This window comes from Desmodus rotundus, chromosome X (genome assembly GCF_022682495.2).
Source record: "Desmodus rotundus isolate HL8 chromosome X, HLdesRot8A.1, whole genome shotgun sequence".
Classification (NCBI taxonomy): domain Eukaryota; kingdom Metazoa; phylum Chordata; class Mammalia; order Chiroptera; family Phyllostomidae; genus Desmodus; species Desmodus rotundus.
The window spans coordinates 56,267,313-56,290,572 of NC_071400.1; the positions used below are offsets into that span (position 1 = coordinate 56,267,313).

The 23,260-nt window shown below is 39.8% G+C and overlaps 1 protein-coding gene across 1 annotated transcript in view; it reads left to right on the top strand.

The window, feature by feature from the left end:
* Positions 1 to 1,350: 1,350 nt before the first annotated feature.
* The window catches only part of LOC128779917 (double homeobox protein A), a 33,634-nt gene continuing 11,724 nt past the window's right edge, over positions 1,351 to 23,260 (top strand). Inside the window, 1 exon segment of the mRNA XM_071220260.1 lies at positions 1,351 to 1,445. Coding sequence (XP_071076361.1) covers positions 1,351 to 1,445 — 95 coding nt within the window.

Here is a 23,260-nt window from a genome sequence, read left to right on the forward strand (position 1 = left end):
ATCCCCTCCCACCTCCCATCTGGTTACTGTCAGATTGTTCTTAATTTCAATGTCTCTGGTTATATATTGCTTGCTTATTTGTTTTGTTGATTAAGTTCCACTTAAAGGTGAGATCATATGGTATTTGTTTTTCACCACCTGGCTTATTAGCTTTCTCTCCTCCAGCATGTATAATGATGTTTGCAGTTCCTACCTATTCTTGTACTTGATCAGTGGCAGGGGGTAGGCAAAATGGATTAAGACAGCAGGAAAGTATTTTATGGGATTTAAAGTACCAGCAAGTAGAGAAGAGAGAGGAGATCCTTTGGATCAGTGTAGCATTCACTCTGATATTTCACTCAACTAGCCACTTTTTATAAAAGGTGAAAAAGAGATAAGACTCTTGTTAGAGGGGAGGGGGATTGTGAGCTGAATCCAGAAAACAGAGGGCTTGTGCAAGGCTATATGATGAGATATGTTGAGTAAAGGATAGAAAGTACATGTAGTATGCAACAGAATAGAGTTAACCACAACAGTAATAAAGCTCAGGAATATAGTGAAATGAGTAAAATCAGGGAGGGGTGCTGTGTAGTATTTACAATGGTGTGGAACAAAAATTATTTCCAATAGTACTGGCACAACAATAATATCACAAGAAGTATGTGATTTGGATAACAAGAACACAAAGTACACGTTCAAGAGTAGCATGTTATTAGAACACAAATGAAGTTCAAGAAGGAAAATTAAAATAAAATATTAAAGAGAGAATAAGGAAAGAGAGAATAAGGAAAACCAGTGAAACTATGCAATTAAGTAGAGAAATAAAACAGAAAACTAAACGGAAAGAATAGAAATTAAAAAATAAAAGAAGTAAAAATTATGAAAAATAATAATTCAAATAAACAATAAAATGCCAGCTACCTGGCATAGGAAAGTGAAATTTGCCTCAGTTTCTCAGTTGTTGGGATTAGCCTTATGCATCCTCTTTAAATCTGTCTCCGGACCTTTCACAGCTCCAGGTCTTATTGTCTCACTTGGGGGAAGAAGAAAAAAAAAAGGGAGAGGAAAGAAAATAAAGCCTTCTGCTGACTTTAAACACTATGAGCAAGTTTAAAACACTTTAAAATCTGCTGGTCTTTCTGGATGCCACAGGAAGAGAGACATTGGGCTTTCCTTTCTCCCTTTCTATGGTTTTTCATGAATGAGGGCCAGGTCTGGGCTGCAATATTCACATTTGCCCAGCCTCCAGCCCAGCACTTCCATGACTTGCTGGGCCCTCACTGTCCATCTGCACCAGGCCAGTGCCTTTAATCCATCAGTTGTGCCAAGGTCCATGCAGTTCACCTCTTCCTTGCTCTTTGCAAGCCCACCATGGCCGGAGCCCACTGCCAGGAATGTGGCATCAGTCAGCCTCTGGGCAAGCAGCATGAATCTTCCTGGGCAATGAGGTGTAACTCATCTGTGGGGCAAGTAGCCTGAGTCAAGTGCAGGCCAGTGGCTCAAATCAGCTGCTGGTTGTGTGGCCCTCAAAGGATCTTAATAAGAAGAATTGCATGGCCACAGTTATAGTTCAGGAAGATCACATATTGCATGATCCCATTTATATAAAATATTAACAACAGGGAAATCCATAGAGAGATAAATCAGATTAGAGGTTGCCTAAGGATGGAGAGGACGGAAGAACTGGGGGAGTGATAGCTAAAGAGCATGCCATTTATTTTTGGAGTGTTGAAAATGCCCTGGCACCAGATAATAGTGATACTTGCACAGCGTTGTGAATGTACTAAAAGCACAGAAAAGTAGATTCTAAAATGGTGAATTTAAGTGCTTTTTATCACAATAATAGATAGATAAAAAGATAAAACAAAAAGAATGAATGAATGAATGCTTATATAAAACAAACCAAGGAGGAGGTCATGCTAGAGATGTAGTTCAGCTTTCTTGGGCTTGAGGCATTTGAGGGACATGGTGGAGGAACATTCTATTGGAAAGTTAGATTTATAAGTGCACACATCAGGAGAATGTTCTAGGCTGAATATGTCAATGTGGGAGTCAAGGCAGTGGATGATGACCCCCAGAAAGTGTGGAAAATCAAGAAGATCAAGGGGAAAAGTGCCAGTTGTAGGTAGGTGGGCAGTTAGAGAAAGAAGGCAAGACTGCTTGCAGGAGCAGTCAAAGCGGTGGAACTTAGAACTGTTTGTCCATGCAATTTTTCTTGTATTCCTGGTAGGGAGACATAGTCCCATTACTGGTCCTGCCTCCAGTGTCTGTGATTATCTTGCATTCTAAATATTTTCCTTTAAGTCATATTCTATGGTTTTTGACCCCTCATGCTGACTGACTAACCTCTTCTGGCCAGTATGTGCCAAAAGGGCGACATTTTAAGCTTTCTAAGAGGATAAAAATCATGGTACAGGAATGCTTCAGTTCCAAAATGTTACACATTTAAAGAGTATGAATCTATGCAGCAGAGAGAAAGAAGGAGCTCCTACCCTTTGAGACAGCATGGATGGAACTGGAGAGCATTATGCTAAATGAAATAAGCCAGGTGGTGAGGGACAGATACCATATGATCTCACCTTTAACTGGAACATAATCAACAGAAGAAAAAAGAAAACAAAATATAACCAGAGACATTGAAATTAAGAACAATGTAACAATAGCCAGAGGGGAGTAGGGAGGGGATAGTGGGGAGAGGGGTCTATAGGAGCTACTATAAAGGACACAAGGACAAAATCAAGGGGGAGGGTAGAGGTGGGGGAGGGAGGTGGGACTGGCTGGGGTGGGGTGGAGGGATGGGAAGAAAATGCAGACAATTGTAACTGAATAAAAAAATTAAATTTAAAAAATTAAAAAAAACATTTAAGAAAGAAAAAAATAATCAAATAGAAGAAGAAAAAATAGAGTATGAATCTTTCCTTAGATGGCATTTTCAGAAGTAACTGGAAGTACAATTTACCTTTCGACCTGGCAAGAATGGAAGTGGAATCAATGAGGTTTACCAAAGCAAAATAGTAATCTATCTTATAAATAAGATGATCCCCTAAATAGGATGAGGAATGACATGCAGTTTCGTTAAGTTTTAGCTTTGGAGGTGCTATTTCAAATCAAGAGGTTCAGATGGCCCAAATTTCACTTAGTTTCTACTTTACAAAATTGGTCACTGGAATCCTCTCCCATTACCTTAGTTGCTATTTTCTCTTAGCAAACATGTTTTTGTCATAACCCTAAATGTTACTTTCCTCAGGTCATTAGATGGTAAGGCAAGTATATGAAAAGGCAGCTACTGGGGATATTAATGCATTCCCGCCAATCCACATATTTGGGGCACTGGAAACTGGGGTAAAGCCATTCATTGTTTTGCTAGGGCTGCTATAACAAAGTTCCATAAGCCTGGAGGTTTCGAACAACAGAAATGATTGTCTCTAAGACCAAGGGGTCATTAAGGTTGCTTCCTTCTGAGGGTTGTGAGGGAATAATCTGTTTCAGGCCTCTCTTCTTGGCTTGTAGATGGCTGTAGTCTCCCTGTCCCTGAATGTCATCTTCCTTCTGTGCATGTATGTGTCCAAATGTCCCCTTTTCATATGGACACCAGTGGCACTGGATCAGAGCCCACCCTAATGACCTCACTTTAACTTGATGACCTCTGTAAAGAACTTCTTTTCAAATAAAGTCACATTTTGAAGTGCTAGGGGTGAGGTCTTTGACATATGAGGGAGACAGAATTCAACTCCTAACAAGCTCATTTCCTGAATTTGCCTTTTCTGAATGACAACAATTCTAATCACCTTTGTTAAAAGGTCTCCTTCACATGGCAATAGTGAGCAGTTGTTCAGTTCTGTCCTATCCCAAACATGGAAATTTGAGGCAGTGAAATCACTCCACCAGGAAAGCTACCTTTGAGCTTTTTTTTTCTCTGCCCTCTCAGGATGGCACGGATTTAGGGAGCCAACTCAGAAGGCATCTGCAAGTGGTGATTTCCAGATAACATTGTTGCTTCAATTACCAAGTAAAGAAAAGCCTGCTCAATGACTACTAGGCAATTGATAAATTAATTTTAAAAAACAGATTTACTCTTTCCTGTGAAGACAGAATGTTTGTAGGAAGCAGCCCCCACCTTCTTTGTAAGCAGCTCTGTGCCATGGATTGTGGGTTTTCCTGGTGTCTTTAACAAATCCCAGCTTCTGACTGACAGGTTTTCTTGTGGTAGTTTATTCTTTGGCTTTGCGGTGGAGCTTCATGCCAAGAGAACCTGCTGGAGATGAGAGACAATCAGCAGTTATCTAACATTTTCTCTCTACTAAATCAGTTTTCTTTGGAGGGACGGTGGCTATTGTAAAGCTGTCAAACTGAGTCAAACTAAATGGGTTGAAATGAAGGCTCCTATTAACAATAGTGGCTATCTCTGTCAGATGCAATCTTTGCAGACAGTTACAAGGCTATTTGGCTCTTATGCGTGGGCTATTAAAAATAACAAAAAGTAGGAATAATGAGAGGAGGAAATCTCCATAACTTTGTGGTCCAAAAACCAAGGAGACAGCCAAATACTCCACACCTGAACCTAGCCCCCCAACTAGTGTGTTAGGCCCAAGGACAGGGTGTATTCCCTGAAGCACCATGGATGTTTTCCTTAGCCAGGTCTGGGAATGAAAAGTGGGTGATTGGGGAGATATCAGCAAGGTCTGCATTGATTTCAATGTCTAGGTCAAGCCCTTAATGCTGATAATTAAAACAGAATGTTACTGGTGGTGGATATGTGTATGGGAATTCCCTCTGCATGAAGAGGAGCAGTGTGGGCAATTTTTAGTGTCATATCTAAGACTGTTAAGTTTAGAATATAGACAATCAAGACAGGATTAAAGGAAAATTATATCTCAACTCAAGCGAACTATAATTTAAATTGAATTTGTGATCTAAAATTTGCATTACTAAAGGAGCTTCATACCCTCTATGGGCCCCAATAGAAGCCTGCCTGCCTAATCCCATGTGTCAGGGTCTGGAAATGGATTTGCTGCTAGCGCACCTGGGCAGACACTTACTCACCGAAGAAGAAACTGCTGTCATCCTGGGTGGCCTGTACATCAGACCAGCACAAACTAACTCCTTTTCCTGACCTCTAAATAGGAAGAAGGGGTTGTAGAGTTCCACTTTACTTGTGCTTAATGAATTGCTATACAAAGTGATCAGTTGAGGACCAAATCTGCATCCTTACCCCAGCTTTTCCTTTAACCACTAAAATATGAGCTTTCTTCCATCAGTCCTGACATCTGCTTAGATCAGCTCATTCAAATTGTCAGCCCACATCAAACACATAAAACCTGTGAGTTTTATTTTGGGAGGGGCAGGTGATTTTTCCCGTTGAGTAGGAGTCTCTGCATAGATGGGTTCCTTTCTTGACTAGGCTCGGGTTTGCAAATTCTGAAGTCAGATATGGGGTAGAGCATCTTTGTTGAAGACTTCTTGACTTGGGCTTCACTCCATCCAGACAACTGTATCTTTAATATGATGTTTTGCCTTTCCTGGAAAAGACAGACCCCTTTTCCCTTGGTGAAGCTTCTCCTGGATGTATCAATTACAGTTTTATCAGGAAAAATGGAGGGGAAAAGGGATTATATGGGGGGGGGAGCTCTTTTTCTCTCAGCATTTTTCTCCATAGTTGTGAGTAAGAATGCCTCTGAGATCTTCTGCATTGTGTGGAGAGACCACATGTTACTTATCTATTCACTAGTCCATAAACATTTAGGTTGTTTCCACTTTATGTCTATTTCATGATAACTAATGATATTGAAAATCGTTCCATCTGCTTATTGCCCATTTGTACATCTTCCTTGGAGAAATGTCTATTCAGATTTTTCCCATTCTTTAATTGCATTACCTATCAGTTTATTGTTGTTTCCAGGATTCTTTATATATTCTAGATACTAGAATTTTATTAGATATATGATACACAATTTTTTTCTTCCATTCTCTGGATACTTTTCTTAATTTTTCTAACCCTGAGTTTCTGTACCTAAAAACAGAGAAAACACAAGTACAACCTCCTAGATTTCATGGAAAGAGTCAATGAAATGATCCATTATCACAGTTAGCACAGTGAATGGCATACATTAAGCTTACCTGAATAACTCTTAGTTATTGTTAGCTACAATAACATTAGCTAACTTAGATTCATTATGAAACAAAGGTAATGTATGAGCCTTTAAGTCATAATTACATATCTGACAATGGTGATATGAAAGGTCAGAATGCTTTGGTTTACCTAAGATGTTATTCCTAGAATGACTGAAGCAGTCTTATTTGAGGTGCTTGCATTTTATTATGGAAGTATTTTGTAGTTCTAGAAATTAGCTGATAACTACTGACAAATATTGGGAGCTGCTCTCCATATATCTATATTTATAGCTGATCATCTCACATCTAGACAGCTAATTACCCATCTATCTTGAATAAAAGTCTATGATTAACAGGGTAGAAATAGTCTAGTGTTGGGACAAGCATTCAGAGTGGGCACTTTCTTACTTAAAGCCAAATTTTGAAAGACTAGATCTCCAATTTCCAAAGATGTTTACCTACTACATGTAAAATCTACACTGGTGGCTCCCTGTTGTTTCTTAAACTGCTTTTTTTAACCTGAGACCTGCTGATTTTCTCTGAAGTAATTATTTCAATGCTGGTTTTCAATATGTTGATACAAGAATCGGGCTCCAATTTGTCCTGATATCAGTAATAATAGAAGTAGGATCACTTATGGAACACTCACTATCATATTCTTTTCACATATTGTTTCAAATATTCTTTACAACAACAATGAAAAGTAGGTATCAGCAGCATAGTTTTACAGACAAAAAACCAAAAGCTCAGAGAACTTAATCAGCTTGCCTAGATTTTCACAGCTAGTGAACACGAGAACCCAAACTGGACCCCTCTTCCTACCAATTCCCCAGTCTTTGCTCTTTCCTTAATATAGTATCACCCTTAAGATGTTGGATTTACTAGAGGCCTTAATTATTTGGCACCTGGTTATTTATGTTTAAGAATTGGAAAGACCAAAACTTCTGACCAAGATGGAGGCATAGGTAGATACACTTTGCCTCCTCGCACAACCAAAAGAAGGACAACAACAAATTTAAAAACAAAAAACAACCAGAACTGCTAGAAACTTGAACTGCATGGAAGTCCGACAAACAAGGAGTTAAAGAAGAAACATTCATCCAGACTGGTAGGAGGGGCAGAAACGTGCAGCCGGGGTGGAGAAGACATACACCAAGGCAGTTGCTAGTGGACCTGGCAGGCTAGTCGGTGACTGGTGGTCCAATATCTGCGTGCATATAAACTGGGAGGAGCAACTGGGGACTAGAAAGACAGCACAACCCAGGGTTCCATACAGGAAAAGAAAGCCTCAAAACCTCTGACTGTAAAAACCCGTGGGGTACAGTGGCGGGAGAAACTCCCAACCTCACAGGATAGTTTGTTGGAGAGACCCACAGGGTCCTAGAATGTACACAAACCCACCCACATGGAAAGAAGCAACAGAAGTGCCCAATTTGCTTGTGGGTATCACCAGAAGAGACCGAACATGGGGCAAGGATTGAGTGAGCAGCTTTGTTCCCTCTCTAATTCCTCCCCAACAGACAGTGCCACAACACAGCAAGGTGGGTTGCCCCACCCTGGTGCATACATAAGGCTCCACCCCTTATAATGTAACAGGTGTGCCAAGACAAAGAAATATGGCCCAAAAGAAAGAACAGATCAAAACTCCAGAAAAAGCCCTGACTGGTGTGCCTCAATGGATAAAGTGCTGGACTGAAAACCAAAGGATCACCAGTTTGATTCCCAGTCAGGGCACATGCCTGGGTTGTGGGCTAGGTCCCCAGTAGGGGGGCATGGAAGAGGCAACAACACATTGATATTTCTGTCCCTCTCCTACTTCCTCCATTCCCCTCTCTCTAAAATAAATTTAAAAAAAACTCTATTAACAAAAAGACTCCAGAGAAACAACTAAGTGATGAAAAGATAGCCAAGCTATCAGATGCATAGTTCAAAACACTGGTAATCATGATTGTCAAAGAAATGGTTGAATATGGATGCAAAAGAGAGGAAAAAGGAAAGGCTATGCAAAATGAAATAAAGAAAACTACACAGGGAACCAACAGTGAAGAGAAGGAAACACAATTCAACAATCTGGAGTGGAAGGAAGAAATAAACATTCAACCAGAACAGAATGAATTAGTGAAGAGAAGGGACCCAAATCAACAATCTGGAGTGGAAGGAAGAAATAAACATTCAAACAGAACAGAATGGAGAAACAAGAATTCAAAAATATGAGGAGACACTTAAGAACCTCTGGGGGAACTTTGAAGGTTATAACATCCTAATCATAGGGGTGCCAGAAGAAGAAGAAGAGCAAGAAATTGAAAAATTATTTGAAAAAATAATGCAGGAGAACTTCGCCAATCTGGCAAATGAAATAGACTTCCAGGAAGTCCAGGAAGCTCAGAGATTCCCATAGAAGTTGGACTCAAGGAAGCACACACCAAGGCACATCATAATTAAGTTATCCAAGATTAAGATAAGGAGAAAATCTTAAAAGCAGCAAGAGAAAAGGAGACAGTTACCTACAAAGGAGTTCCCTTAAGACTATCAGCTGATTTCTCAAAAGAGACCTTACAGGCAAGAAGGGGCTAGAAAGGAGTATTCGAAGTTATGAAAGGCAAGGACCTACATCCAAAATTACTCTATCCAGCAAAGCTATCAGAATGGAAGGGCAGATAAAACACTTCCCAGATAAGGTCAAGTTAAACAAGTTCATCACCAAGTCCTTATTATATGAAATGTTAAAGGGACTTATCTAAGAAAAAAAATAGAAGAAGATAAAAAACTATAAACACAAAGAGAACCAAGATGGCGGCGTAGGTAGACACACTGTGCCTCCTCGCACAACCAGAACTGACAGAAAACCGAACGGCAAGGACATCTGGCACCAAGGAAATAAAAAATAAACATTCATCCAGACCGGTAGGCGGGGTGGAGAGGACTCACGTGGCCGTGGCGGGAAGGAGACTGGTGGAGTGTGGGACAACGGGGCAGGCAGTCTGACCATTAGCAGACCCTGTGACCCCACATTCACGCACAGATAAACCGAGACGGCCAGACTCAGAGTGGCGGAGAGTGGGGCAGGCAGACCAGCAGGTAGCACCACCTGGCCACACATTCACGCACAGTTAAACCGGACAAACGGCGGGGAGCGAAGCAGACCAAGCAACCCAGGGCTCCAGCTCAGGGAAATAAAGCCTCAAACCTCTGATTGAAAACGCCCGTGGGGTTTGGGGCAGCAGCAGGAGAGACTCCCAGCCACACGGGAGAGGTCGTTGGAGAGACCCACAGGGGCCTAGGGTGTGCACAAGCCTACCCACTTGGGAATCAACACCAGAGGGGCCCAGTTTGATTATGGGTAGTGGAGTGAAAGACTGAGGTCCAGTGGAGAGTGGAGCAGGCACCATTGCTCCCTCTCGGCCCCTCCCCCACCTACAGTGTCACAGCACAGCAACCAGTGTTACCCCGCCCCAGTGAACACCTAAGGCACTGCCCCTTAAAGTAACAGACGCACCAAGACAAAAAAAAAAAAAAAAGGCCCAAATGACAGAACACTTCAAAGCTCCAGAAAAAATACAAGTAAGCAACGAAGAGATAGCCAACCTATCGGATGCACAGTTCAAAACACTGGTTATCAAGATGCTCACAGAATTGGTTGAATCTGTTCGAAAACCAGATGAAAAAATGAAGCCTATGCTAAGAGAAGCCTATACTAAGGAAAATGTACAGGGAACCAATAGTGATGAGAAGGAAACTGGGACTGAAATCAACGGTGTGGACCAGAAGGAAGAAAGCAACATCCAACCAGAAAAGAATGAAGAAACAAGAATTCGGAAAAATGAGGAGAGGCTTAGGAACCTCCAGGACATCTTGAAACATTCCAACATCCGAAATATAGGGGTGCCAGAAGGAGAAGAGGAAGAACAAAAAATTGAAAACTTATTTGAACAAATAATGAAGGAGAACTTCCCCAGTCTGGCAAAGGAAATAGACTTCCAGGAAGTCTAGGAAGCTCAGAGAGTCCCAAAGAAGCTGGACCCAAGGAGGAACACACCAAGGCACATCATAATTACATTACCCAAGATTAAACGCAAGGACCTACATCCAAGATTACTGTATCCAGCAAAGCTATTATTTAGAATGGAAGGGAAGATAAAGTGCTTCTCAGATAAGGTCAAGTTAAAGAAGTTCATCATCACCAAGCCCTTATTATATGAAATGTTAAAGGGAGTTACCTAAGAAAAAGATCAAAAGTAGGAACAGTAAAAATGACAGCAAATTCACAGTTATTAACGACCACACCTAAAACAAAAACAAGAGCAAACTAGGCAAACAACTAGAACAGGAATAGAACCATAGAGATGGAGATCACATGGAGGGTTGTCAATAGGGGAGTCGGAGGGGGAGGGGGGGAAAGGTACAGAGAATAAGTAGCATAGATGATAGGTGGAAAATAGACAGAGGGAGGGTAAGAATAGTATAGGAAATGTAGAAGCCAAAGAACTTATAAGTATGACCCACGGACATGAACTATAGGGGGGAATGTGGGAGGGAGGGGGTGGGCAGGAGGGAGTGTAGTGAGGGGGCGGGGAATGGGACAACTGTAATAGCATAATCAATAAATATATTTTAAAAAGACCTAAAAAAACCTATAAACAATAAAATGACAACAAACTCATAACTATCAACAACTGAACCTAAAAAAGAAAAACAAAAACTAAGCAAACAACTAGAACAGGAACAGAATCACAGAAATGGAAATCACATGGAGGGTTATCAGCAGGCCCGTGGGGGAGAATGGGGGAAAAGTTATAGGGAATAAGAAGCATAAATAGTGGGAACAAAATAGACAGGGTTAGGTTAAGTATAGTATAGGAAATGGAGAAGCCAAAGAATTTGTATGTATGATTCATTGGCATGAACTAAGTGGAAGGATGCTGGTGGGAGACAGGGTGCAGGGCAGAGGGGAATAAAAGGCGGAATAATGGCACAACTGTAATAGCATAATCAATAATGTATACTTAAAAGAGAATTAGAAAGTCAATTCCTTCTAATTTTTTCTTAAATGTAGTACTTCACAATTTCGATCTGTGTACCACTCAGCAAGAGTGGGCCTTCCCTCATCTTGACAATCCTCCTATCTCAAAAATCGATCTTTTCTTTTCTTTTTTAAAATAATGGAGTCTAAGCTTTTTAATTATTTCAGATACAGCAGCAAACTCTATAATCAAGGAAGTTAAGTCAGAATGAACACTCACAAATAAGCTGTGTATGTTTAAACTCACTTATGACTTGTATTTCCTTTTGAGGACAGTTTTAAAGATGAGCAAGATTTTTAAGTGATTGAGATATTTACACTAGGTTTTTCAATGCCTAGACATAGAACTCAGTTAATTAGACTTATCCAGAAAAGATGTATCCTTCTCTACCTAGTTTTTAAAAGGCATGGTTCAAAATTGAGTAAGAAATATTATCCATTTATGATTTAACCATAAAATCATATGATTTAACCATAAAATCATATGATTTTTGTCATTTTATTTGTTGGTGATGTCTTATACAAATAAATTTCTCAGTATCAAGCTGTTTATGCATCCATGGAATCTGGTAGATTAACATTTTAAGATATGCAGTTCAGTTGCATTTTACATAAATTTAAATTTTCCAGATTTGAAAAAGTTGAAATATTAATATAATCTCTCTTTGTACTAAAAAAAAATCTTCTACTTGTGGCATGCAAAAGGTATTGTGGCAAAGGTACAGTTTTTTTTTTTTTTCTTTCTGTCATTTTTGCTTTAACACGACAATTCATTTCTCTAGTTTTCCTTGTTTCCAAATAAACTAGCATGTGATGTGTTCAGGACAATTCAGACTGAAATATCTTGAGCCAATATTCCCAATAGATGATAAGGAGTGGGTGATTCCTATGCACTAGGAACTTGGAGTGAGTTATTTTATTGAATAATCACAGCAATCCTATAAGGTAGTCCCTTTTTCACTTAGATACCAGAAGTTCAAAAGATTTGATCCAAGATACAAGATAGTGAAGGTTTGAACCTGGGCCTGTCCAACTGTAGAGCAATGTCAGTACCTACAGTGAGCCCTTCACTATGCTCAGGAACCACATGAAAGTCAGTTGACTTTGCAAAGGAGAAAGTTACTGGTCTCTCAGGACTCTGAACATTGGCTAGTTCTTACACAGGTGTGTCCTTGGACTCAAGCTATAGCTAGCTTACCTCACATTAATCAATCCTAGCAGAGAAACAAGTCCATTAGCTATTGTTCTACTTATTATAATGATACTCTTAGACTTCATTAGAACTTACATGTGATCAGCACATTTGACGTGAAACATTAGTAAATGTGTATGTTCAGCATGGCACCAGAATCTGGAAAGTAGTTATCAACTGACTAGAATGTCTGGAGGTTTAGGGGAAGTGCTCTGCCATGACAACATGGACACTCTGCATATATGTATCCAAACAGGTGATTTAGACTGAGGCTTGAACCACAGCTTATTTGAGTCTTGGCAGAATGCCAAGTGATCCTTCCAGGACAGGAGAGGACAAGAAGATTCTGATATGAACTTCAAGGCCATTTCACATGTGCCCCCTTCTTCTCTGGAAAACAATAATAAGATAATTTTCCATCACCTTCCAGATTCTGGTAAGGTGTGCAGTGTTCAGTCCCATTCACTGAAGAATACACCTACAATTTACAAAACCCCTTAAATGAAATCTAGAATGGGATCCTCCATAACAGAATATAAAACAACTTGCTCTGCAGTAATCTGATGCGGACCCCGGACCGCGAGATCTATGTGTTGTGGCTGCAGTGGACAGATTCACAGAGACTACAGAAATCCTGTGGAGAAAAACGGACAGCATGGCCACTCTCTGAGTGAGAGAGGGCAAGAAGGCCAGAGAACCCAACCCCTGCCTGGACACTTTTATTGCTTTTCTGGGTACATTACATTGAGGATGGTCCTCATTTACTATGGGCATGTTCGCTGTAGGTGATTACCTTTTACAGATAACAAAGGAAAGAATGTTGCTAATTTCTTCAGAGAGTAGGATGTCACAGATCAAGGGGGAAAGTTATTGAACTGGTTACACTCCATAGTTGGGAGGTTTAGTTCAGACTTTAGGAAGTTAAAGATACTCAGTAAACATTTACTGCCTCAATCCACGGTAAGGGACTTTTAGCAAAAGCAAGTCTCATAGCAGCCTAGGTACAATGCAGGCCTGATTCCCCATGGGAGAACCTATCCATGGGCATGGGTCCTGTGTGCCAGACCTGGCTCCCCACCGGCCTCTCCCAGTGGGGGCTGGGATACATTTCCCATGTGCGGAATGGTTCCCTATAGTAATCAGGTCGCTTTTGTTTTGGTGTCATTTTTTTTGGTGTGTGGGACAAGGATCAGGGGGACCTTTGTCAAACCTTTTCTTCTACTATGTAAGTGCAGAACTGTCTGAATCTAAAAGTGAATTGCTGATTCTTTACCAGTCAAATCACTTAGGCTTTGGCTTTGGCCTTGCCTTGTCTGGTATGTGTGTGCATGACAGGTGGTACCCATGTTCACCTGATGGAATGCTCACAGGGGTCCTGGGATACATATCCACCAAATAGTGTTTCCAGCTCTAGGATTTTATAGCAGTGAAACACTGTCAATATGGGTTATAAGATATTCTATCTCCTTTTACCCAAAACAAAATGTGTTTGTGGTGCTGGGGCTCATTTTGATGCAACAGAAAGGGCTAAGGATATATATCAGGTGAGGTTTTCATAAACAACTGGGCAACGTTTTTGTCAACATTTTAGTTGGGCCTAAATTGTCAGGTTTGACTATTTTGTTTAAGCAATCTGAAATAATATGTGAATTCTTTATTCATTAGCATAAAAGAAATCCTATCTGCTGTGTCAGTTCAGGTAAATAACCCTTCTCCAAAACTTGTCTTTAGAAATGGCGTTGAGAAACAGTTTAAAGCATTTCAAGCTAAAGTGCCATGTTATCAGTGGCTGAGAATTTGCAGTGCCTCAGATCTAACTAAAAATGGGTCCTTGCACCGATTAAGTTTAATGTAAGGCACAATGGCTTCAGCGGGCATAAGTTGCAATTCAATATAAGCAATTTAATATTTCAGTTGTTTTGAAGAGTTCTCTTAGAGATTAATGGGCCAGTTCAATAATGTAGTTCTTTACTTCCTTTAACAATTAAGAGCTGATGTAGAGAGATAAGTAATGAAGTATCCTCTGTGATTGAGAGGTAGTTTGGAGGTAACCACAGGTATTTCTTCTCTCTAATTAACTGTGGTTACTCTAAGAACCCTTTTGAAAGAAGGCTAAAAGGGACAATCCCCAAGGGAAGGCTTCCTGGCAAGAAATCTGCCTTTCTTCACCCCTTGGGAATGCAGCTAACCATGTCTTTCTTCAGAGAAAAAGGTGGAAAACTAGAAACACTCCTTCCAGGTAGCAAAGGTACTAGTATAGTTCTCAGAGCCTTGGAATAATGAAGAGACATTCATCAACAGGAGGCAGCCTAGTATGGGGGAGTGTGTGCATGCTTTGGAGTGTGACAGGATTGGTAATATAAATTCTGTGTCCTCTGACTGGATAAGAAGACCTTGGATGTCAGGATCACCAGTGTTCCAATTCAGTTTATTCTAATTCTGACATGTCTCTAGAATCTGATTCCTTCTTTTCTCCATTTTCACCACCTTATGTCCTGGCCCAGACCACTACCCTCTGTTACCTGGACTACTTTTGGTGGTGGTTTAACCAGTTTACTTTCTATCCCCTTCTTCTAGTCAATCTATAGTCTTTTCTCTGAGAGATCTCGATTTCTGACTCTTCTGGTCCCTCCCCTGCTTAAGAACTTTAATTATTCCCCTTCCCATTATTCTTTAGAAAAAGGCATGACCCTGTCTCACCCCAACCTATCCCCTTAGACTCATCACCTTTCACTACTGCCTACAGGTAGCATACTCCAGCCAGACCAAGTGCCCAACACTTCTTGAAACCTCAAGTATTTTGGTACCTCTGTTTGTTCTTCTTTTGCATTTCTTTTCTTTCTTTCTCCCCTGGCAGTTAATTCTGCCTTCAAGGCATTGCTCAAAAGGCATTAGTTCTGGATAGCCATCATCAGACTCCTCAAGTAAACTTAGATATTTCTTCTTTGAGTCCCTTCTTATAGGCTACAAACATTGAATTTACAACATTGGATTGTGATTGTTTGTTTATGAAGTTTTTATCCTTGCTAAAATACAAGCTTGTTAGGGGGAGGAAATATGTCATACTCATAGTTGCTTCCCCAGGGTCAAGCACAGTCATGACAAATAATAATGATAGTAACAGTATTATTGAGTGCTTACCAATGATATATTTACAAATTCTCAACTTTAACTGGAACATAATTAACAAAAGAAAAAAGCAAACAAAATATAACCAGAACATTGAAATGAAGAACAGTCTAACGGTAGCCAGAGGGGAGTGGGGAGGGGACAGTGAGGAGAGGGTTTTACAGGAGCTACTATAAAGGACACATGGATAAAATCAAGGGGGAGTGTGGAGGTGGGGGAAGAAGGTGAGTTTGCCTTGGGTGGGGTGGAGGGATGGGGAGCAAATGCAAACTGTAAATGAATAACAATAAATTTTTAAAATAAAATAAAATTGTTCCCTTATTTAAAAAAATTCTCATTTAATCCTCACATCAAACTTTTAAAATAGGTACTATTATTGGCTTCATTTTACATTTTAGAAAACTGAAGTTAAGATAAGTTAAGTTACTCAATGAAGTCCACACCTAGGATATTTTAAAGTTGGGATTCAAATTCAGCACAGCCCAATTTCAAAACCCATGATCATAAGTGCTGCAATATTGTTTCATCCACAAATATCAGGCCTAGTGAATGGTCTTGAATAAATCCTTATTACTTGTATGATTTTCCCTATTGCACAATAGGACTCAAAGGAAATTCACTGAAGATGTTTGCACAATGCTACCGAAGAATGCAATGTCAATTATCAAGGTCCATGCTCAGGATGTTTTTAAGGCAAAAGATTCTCTTTTTCCCTTTGGAATTATCCCAACACTTGTTTTTGGTTCAAGTTGCTCTACTGGGGTACAGTCTTCTCTTGGGAAATCCACTCTTAGATGTTTTCACACACACACCCGAGAAATGATACAATAGTATTTTAGTATATGTAGCATTCTTGAAAGCCATCTGAATTGTATTAGGCAGCTTGTCGTTTGCATGACAACTTGAGTTTCTACATTGGGAAAAATTACAGAACCCAGAGAAAGATAACAAGAAAACAAAAATATAATTAAAAATAATGACTGTGGAGAAGAAAATTGGAATTGTGCTGAATTTATGTGATCAATTATAAGGAAGTGCAAGTATGAGGAAGTGGTAGTTTGATGCAAGTCAATAGACATATACACCAAGGCTCTCATTATTATCTTTGTTTTATGTATGTGATATAGACATAAATCCATATATACCATTATTGACTCTAGATAAGGGATATTTAGTCTTCTTTTAAGTACATTTCATTGATTATGCTATTACAGTTGTCCCATTTTTTTCTCTCTTTTATCCCCACTCTACCCAGCACCCCTCACCCTCCAGCATTCCCCCACCCTTAGTTCATGTCCATGTTTTGTACATATAAGTTCTATGGCTTCTCCATTACCTAATCCTGTCTACTTTGTGCATACCCACTATGCTTCTTATTCCCTGTACCTTTTCCTCCACATTTTCCCCTCAACCTCCCCATTGATAAACCTCCATGTGATCCTCATTTCTGTGATTCTATTCCTGTTCTAGTTGTTTGCTTAGTTTTTGTTTTTGTTTCTTAGGTTCAGTTGTTGATAGTTATGAGTTTGTTGTCATTTTATTGTTTATAGTTTTTTATCTTCTTCTATTTTTTTTCTTAGATAAGTCCCTTTAACATTTCATATAATAAGGACTTGGTGGTGATGAACTCCTTTAACTTGACCTTATCTGGGAAGCATTTTATCTGCCCTTCCATTCTAAATGATAGCTTTGCTGGATACAGTAATCTTGGATGTAGGTCCTTGCCTTTCATGACTTTGAATACTTCTTTCCAGTCCCTTCTTGCCTGTAAGGTTTCTTTTGAGAAATCAGCTGATAGTCTTATGGGAACTCCTTTGTAGGTAACTGTCTCCTTTTCTCTTGTTGGTTTTAAGATTTTCTCCTTATCTTTAATCTTGGATAATGTAATTATGATGTGCCTTGGTGTGTGCTCCCTTGAGTCCAACTTCTATGGGAGTCTCTGAGCTTCCTGGACTTCCTGGAAGTATATTTCATTGGCCAGATTGGGGAAGTTCTCCTGCATTATTTTTTCAAATATTTTTTCAATTCCTTGCTCTTCCTCTTCTCCTTCTGAAAGCCCTATGATTCAGATGTTGGAGTGCTTAACGTTGTCCCAGAGGCTCCTCTTTTTTTTTTTTTAATTTTAAATATTTATTTATTTATTTATTTATTTATTTATTTATTTATTTTTAGAGAGAAAGGAATGGAATGAGAAAGAGGGAGAAAAACATCAATGTGTGGTTGCTGCTTGTGCACTCCCTACTGGGGGCCTGGCCTGCAACCCAGGCATGTGCCCTGACTGGGAATGGAACCAGCAACCCTTTGGTTCACAGGCCAGCACTCAATCAATTGAGCCTCACCAGCTAGGGTTCTCCTCATTTTTTTGAATTCTTGTTTCTTCATTCTGTTACAGTTGAATGTTTATTTCTTCCTTCTACTCCAGATCATTGATTTGAGTCCTGGCTTCCTTCCCATCACTGTTGTTTCCCTATACATTTTCCTTTATTTCATCTTTCCTAGCCTTCACTTTTTCCTCTATTTTGTGATATATTCAACCATTTCTCTGAGCATCCTGATTACCTGTGTTTTGAACTCTATATCTGATAGGTTGTCTATCTCCTCATTGGCTAGCTTTTTTTCTGAAGTTTTTATCTGTTCTTTCATTTGGGCCATATTTCTTTGTCTTGGCACACCTGTTATGTTGTAGGGGGGGTCTTAGGTATTGGCCAGGGTGGGGCAACCGTCTTTGCTGCTTTGTGGCACTGTCTTGGGGGAGGGGTCAGAGAGGGAACAATGCTGCTGGCTTGCTCCACTCTAGCCCCATTTTTCAATGAACTCTACTGTGAGACTGGGAAATCCTCCCACCTTTGAAATCCCACTTTATTTTACAGCTTGAGGTTTTGAGTCTAGTTTCCCCATGAGCCAGGACCTTCTCACACCCACGTGGTCTGCTGTCTTTCCACATGTACTCTCCGCCCACCCAGCTGCCCATCTCTGCCCCTCCTATCAGTCTGGATGAATGATTCTTTAACTCTTTGGTTGTTGGTTTCCATGCAGTTTCCTATTCTGGCAGTTCTGGTTGTTTATTATTTTTAAATTGGTTGGTATCCTTCTTTTGATCATGCAAGGAAGTGAAGTGTTTCTACCTATGCCTCCTTCTTGGCCAGAAATCCTAGTCTTTTTCCTTTTTTCTATTGTTGCTTTTTATGTGCTCATCACTGTGGCTAAACAAAATATTTGACATTTCTGAAGTCTCTGAAATAGATATTAGTTCTTTCCCATTTTACACAGGCATAAACTGACATTCAGAGAGGTTGAGTTACTTAAATTCAGGTTTTCTAACTAAATTGTATACAATATCTATGGAGCTACAATTACCTCCAAAACATACTACTTGACTAAATGATGTTTTTTCACTCTCTATTCCTCTAATCCCTGGGGTACTCCAGAGATCCCTCCTAACTTGGTTGTGACCAAAAAAGCACTGCTTTAATCTCTTTTTCATTTGGGACTCCTTGTCAGGTTTCATCTGGCTGGGAGAATATTCTTGAGTTTAAGAGAATTCAAAAAACATTGATTGGTTTAAGGAGCAGGGGTTGGCAAACATTTTTATATAAACACTCAGATAGTAAATATTTCAGGCTTTTCAGGCCATATATTCCATTACAACTACTGAAACCAACCATTGTAGCACAAAAACATAACCAATATGTAAGTGAATGGGCATGGCTGTGTTCCAATACAACTTTATGGATAATGAAATTTGAATACCATTTATTTTTCATATGTCTTGAAATATTATTCTTTATATATTTTTTTAACCATTTAAACCTTTCTTAACTCGCAGGCAGTACAAGAACAGAGAGGGAGGGCTGAATTAGTCTGAAGGCCTCAGTTTGACAATCCTGGACTAGACGGTCCCTATAGAAACTCCCAATTCTTTTGCTGATGGACCAGAGTAACCTTATAAGATCCCCATTTTTGAAACACCTAGAAGGACATCAGCTACAGAAGACACTCCTTCTCTGGTCTGCACACCCATGGCAGGGTACACAATCTAGTATAGACCCAGGCTGGAGGACCACTAGGTGGCATGTAGCTAGAGGGCCCCACCCAATAAATCTTGGAAGTTTATTCTACTGTTGTCATTGCCAAACCCTTCAGACTGGAATTTTTCATGATTCCCAGGTGTGTGCTTATAGAAACAGACTTTTAAGTTAAAAACTTGAGAAAATTAAATGCAGCTTCTCCTGAGGAAAAGCCTCACAACTTTACCTCAGGGAAACAGAATGAATGCTTTGAAAAATGTCAACACCTCTTCCTCATCATCTGCCTTATTACCAACAAATGATTCAATTTTGCCAAGAATACAAAGCACTAGGTAAGAAAATATATAATTCCTTGAGTAATTATAAACCTGTCACATTTTATTCCTCCCAGCCTACTTTATGAAGATGAAATACTCTTTAAGGAGTCAAAGTTACTATTTCAGAAGAGGGCTAAGTTACTATTCCAGAAGAGGGCTAAGTTACTATTCCAGAAGAGGGCCCACATGTAAGCCACTGCCTGATGAGAAGGCAGAAGCTTAGAGGAATTCCACAGACTAAAATGCTTAGCCCAGCTCAGGCTTGTTATTCATCTGGAGTCATAAAAACTTACTCTGCACTTGATCTTAGCCAAAAGGCCGAGAAGCGATAATAAAAACTTACTCTGATTATCATGAAGAAAATGGTTGTTTAAACTAGTCTCCTGAAGATCCCAAAATAATTAAGACAGAAGTTATGGCTCTTAATATTTATTTAGAGCCTAAAACCTGTGTGAAACAGCCTCCTCTGCACAATGGAGATAGCAGCACTGTCTATATCTCCAACAGAATTCCAAGTCTATCTTCAGAGAGTGTATTATAAAAAACAAGGCATAGGCTTCCACATGGAAGGTACAAGAAAGGACAGGCAAATTCCTAACTGGTAGAACTTTCTAACAATTGATGTTACTGAACAATAGAAATGTACTGTCCATCAAACAATGGCTTATGACCATATGTTGGGGGTGTTGTAGCTACTGAGTGACAAGGTGAAACAGATAACACAGGCACTTCCAATGATAAGATCCAGGGTTGATCTGAGTATCAGTCACCTATACTGAAGCTATTTTTATAGATACCTGGAAACTGGAATCCAGCCAGTATCGAGTGGTACACCTGATGACCTATTTTCTCAGAAGGCCACCACGTTGTAAATCACAAAAAAGCACTTGCAATCTACATATTCATGGTCCTGAAAGTTGCTTTTGAACAAGGGTTCTGAATTAACAGCCTCCGAAACCTGGTCTTACAAACAAAGGTTACAGACAGCTATGTATTGCAACTGCCTCCTAAGAGTAGCTGGCCAGAAAAAGACAAGGTGCTCAAGGTAAGCACAACTTCCAGTAGGAGCCACCCTTGGCCTATTTCTCTGTATCTTCAGGTAACTCCACATTTATAAGTGGCAGGGCATCAGGACATTCTTATTTTTTTAAACTCTCATTTGGAATTGTCTGTGTGTTTCCTTTCACAAGAAACTTTCAAAACTTCAGGGTATCTTAAGTACTCTAACAGGATCTCAGAAAAGTCAAAACAGTCATGATGGGTTTAGACCTTACTAGAAGAATAAGTTCAAGCCCTGACACTTTCAAAACTCCTGAATGATTTCAGAACCTCTGTTAATCTGGTCAGGGGCTTCCAATGATATTTGTTACTTGATACCTCTGCTAGTCTTTGGGTCACTACCACAGCTTTTTAAAAATTATTGTTCCAACCTCTATAGCACCATTTCTCAGGTAATGATAATACCAATAATAGCAATAATAACCAAGAAGTAAACAACTACCTATATTTACTCCTAAGCAATTTATATTAACTTTCTTTTTATAATCCTTTAAAAAATTCCCCCCAAATAGTTACTGTTGTCCATTTTAACATGTGAGAAAATTGAGATTCAAAGAGTTTTATTATCTAGTTCAAGAAAGCATACCTAGCCCTGGCTGGTGTGGCTCAATGGGTTGAGCATGGCCTTGTGAACCAAAGGGCCGCTGGTTCAATTCACAGTCAGGGTGCATGCCTGGGTTGTAGGCCAGGTCCCCAGTAGGGGGCACATGAGAGGCAATTGATGTTTCTCTCCCTCTCTCCCTCCCTTCCCCTCTCTCTAAAAATAAGTAAATAAACATTTAAAAAATAGAAAAAGCATGCCTATTAGAAAGTCCTGTATTCAAACTCAGGTCTGTCTGGCTCTCAAGCCTTTGCTCTTAAACTCACATTGCGTCAACAGAATGCTTCATTTCCATAAAACTTCTGTACTAATGTTTCAAGCCCTCTATTTTTTTTTTCTCTTCAAAGCCAACTAAGCATTCCACTATGTGAAGTGGCAAGGCTTATGGTTAAAAGTCACACAGGGCCTATCATCCATAGTGCTCTAGCATGTCCCAGTGGAAAGAGCCTTCTGAGGCCACCAGATTCAGCTTAAGGATCAGAGATAAAGAAATAGACAAGACCCTGGGAACAACTCTCCCTTTTCCAATACCTCTAGTCTTCTTTTTGTTCATTCTATCTCATCTTCCCCATTTTTTTAATGTGAGCTTTTATAGAATCACCTCTTCAGGGCAAGTACTTGGTTTTGTTGACACAGTTTTCTGAACTATTTTACTTTTCAGTTCTATATAAATTATAAGTGATAGTAAAAATAAAAACAGAGAGTTTTCACACAAAGACAGACATTGTAAACTATTATATCCTGAATAAATATCTGAAGTCACTCAAGATATCTACATTGTTCTGTTTTCATCTTATTTAAAAGTGGAAGAATAATTGTTGTTGCTGGGTTTTTTTTTTTTTTTTTAAGATTACACACATGCACCTACGTTTATATGGGTGTGGGTTTTTTTCATATTTTGGGATATCTGGTATGTTATGAATTTGTCTATGGAATTATAACCTCATTAAAAGAAATTACCATTTTTATGCTGAGACTACCTTAACTACAATGGGTTTGAATAGTGCTGCTATAATAATTAAATCCCAAATCATTTATAATCTTACACTTTCCCTAGAGTAATGTTCAGCATTAGCTATGGATGGGAACAAAAACAAGTACATATATATTCAATAGTAAAACTTAATAGGTCAGGGAAAGAGTGGAATGAAATCAATGCCTAACACCTCTAGAGATAACTAATGGTAGTTTGCCTTTCTAGTTACTCTCTTGACTTGAGCTCACTGGAACTTCAATACACACATCAAGTTGTCCTTTACTAACAAACAAATGTATACCAAGCTTGTTACACCAGGATGTTTAACGTCAATCACTATGTGGATTGGCTTTCTATTTTCAGAACTGTACAGCTGAGGGCCTTTAATTTCCATATTAAAATCATATATGCTTGGGGAGGGAGGAGAAGATGGCGGTGAGATAGGTGGAAGCAGAGTCCACTTCCCCTCAACACCAGTGAAACACCTAGCTGATCTGAGGAGCAGAGCGAACAGCCAATGGCATTCCAGCATATATGAAGATTGGAGACCAAAGACAGAGGACATTGAAAGATCTGACTGTAAGAAGAGTGCTTAAGGACAATAAGGTCCCTGGGACCTGCACGGGAACCAGGGCGGCTGAAGACCCAGCCCAGGCACAGGGTCTGCTGCAGGATTCTTGGGAGAGAGCCAGGCTGAGCTGTGTGAGCAGCCAGGTGCTTGCTTGGACCAGGGGGGCTTGAACAGGAAGAATTTCTCAAAAAGAAAAAGAAAATAGAGGCAATCAGGGGCTAATTAGAGAATTCACCTCAGGAGCCGCAGCCTCTGGCGCCCCGCCCACTCAGCCCCT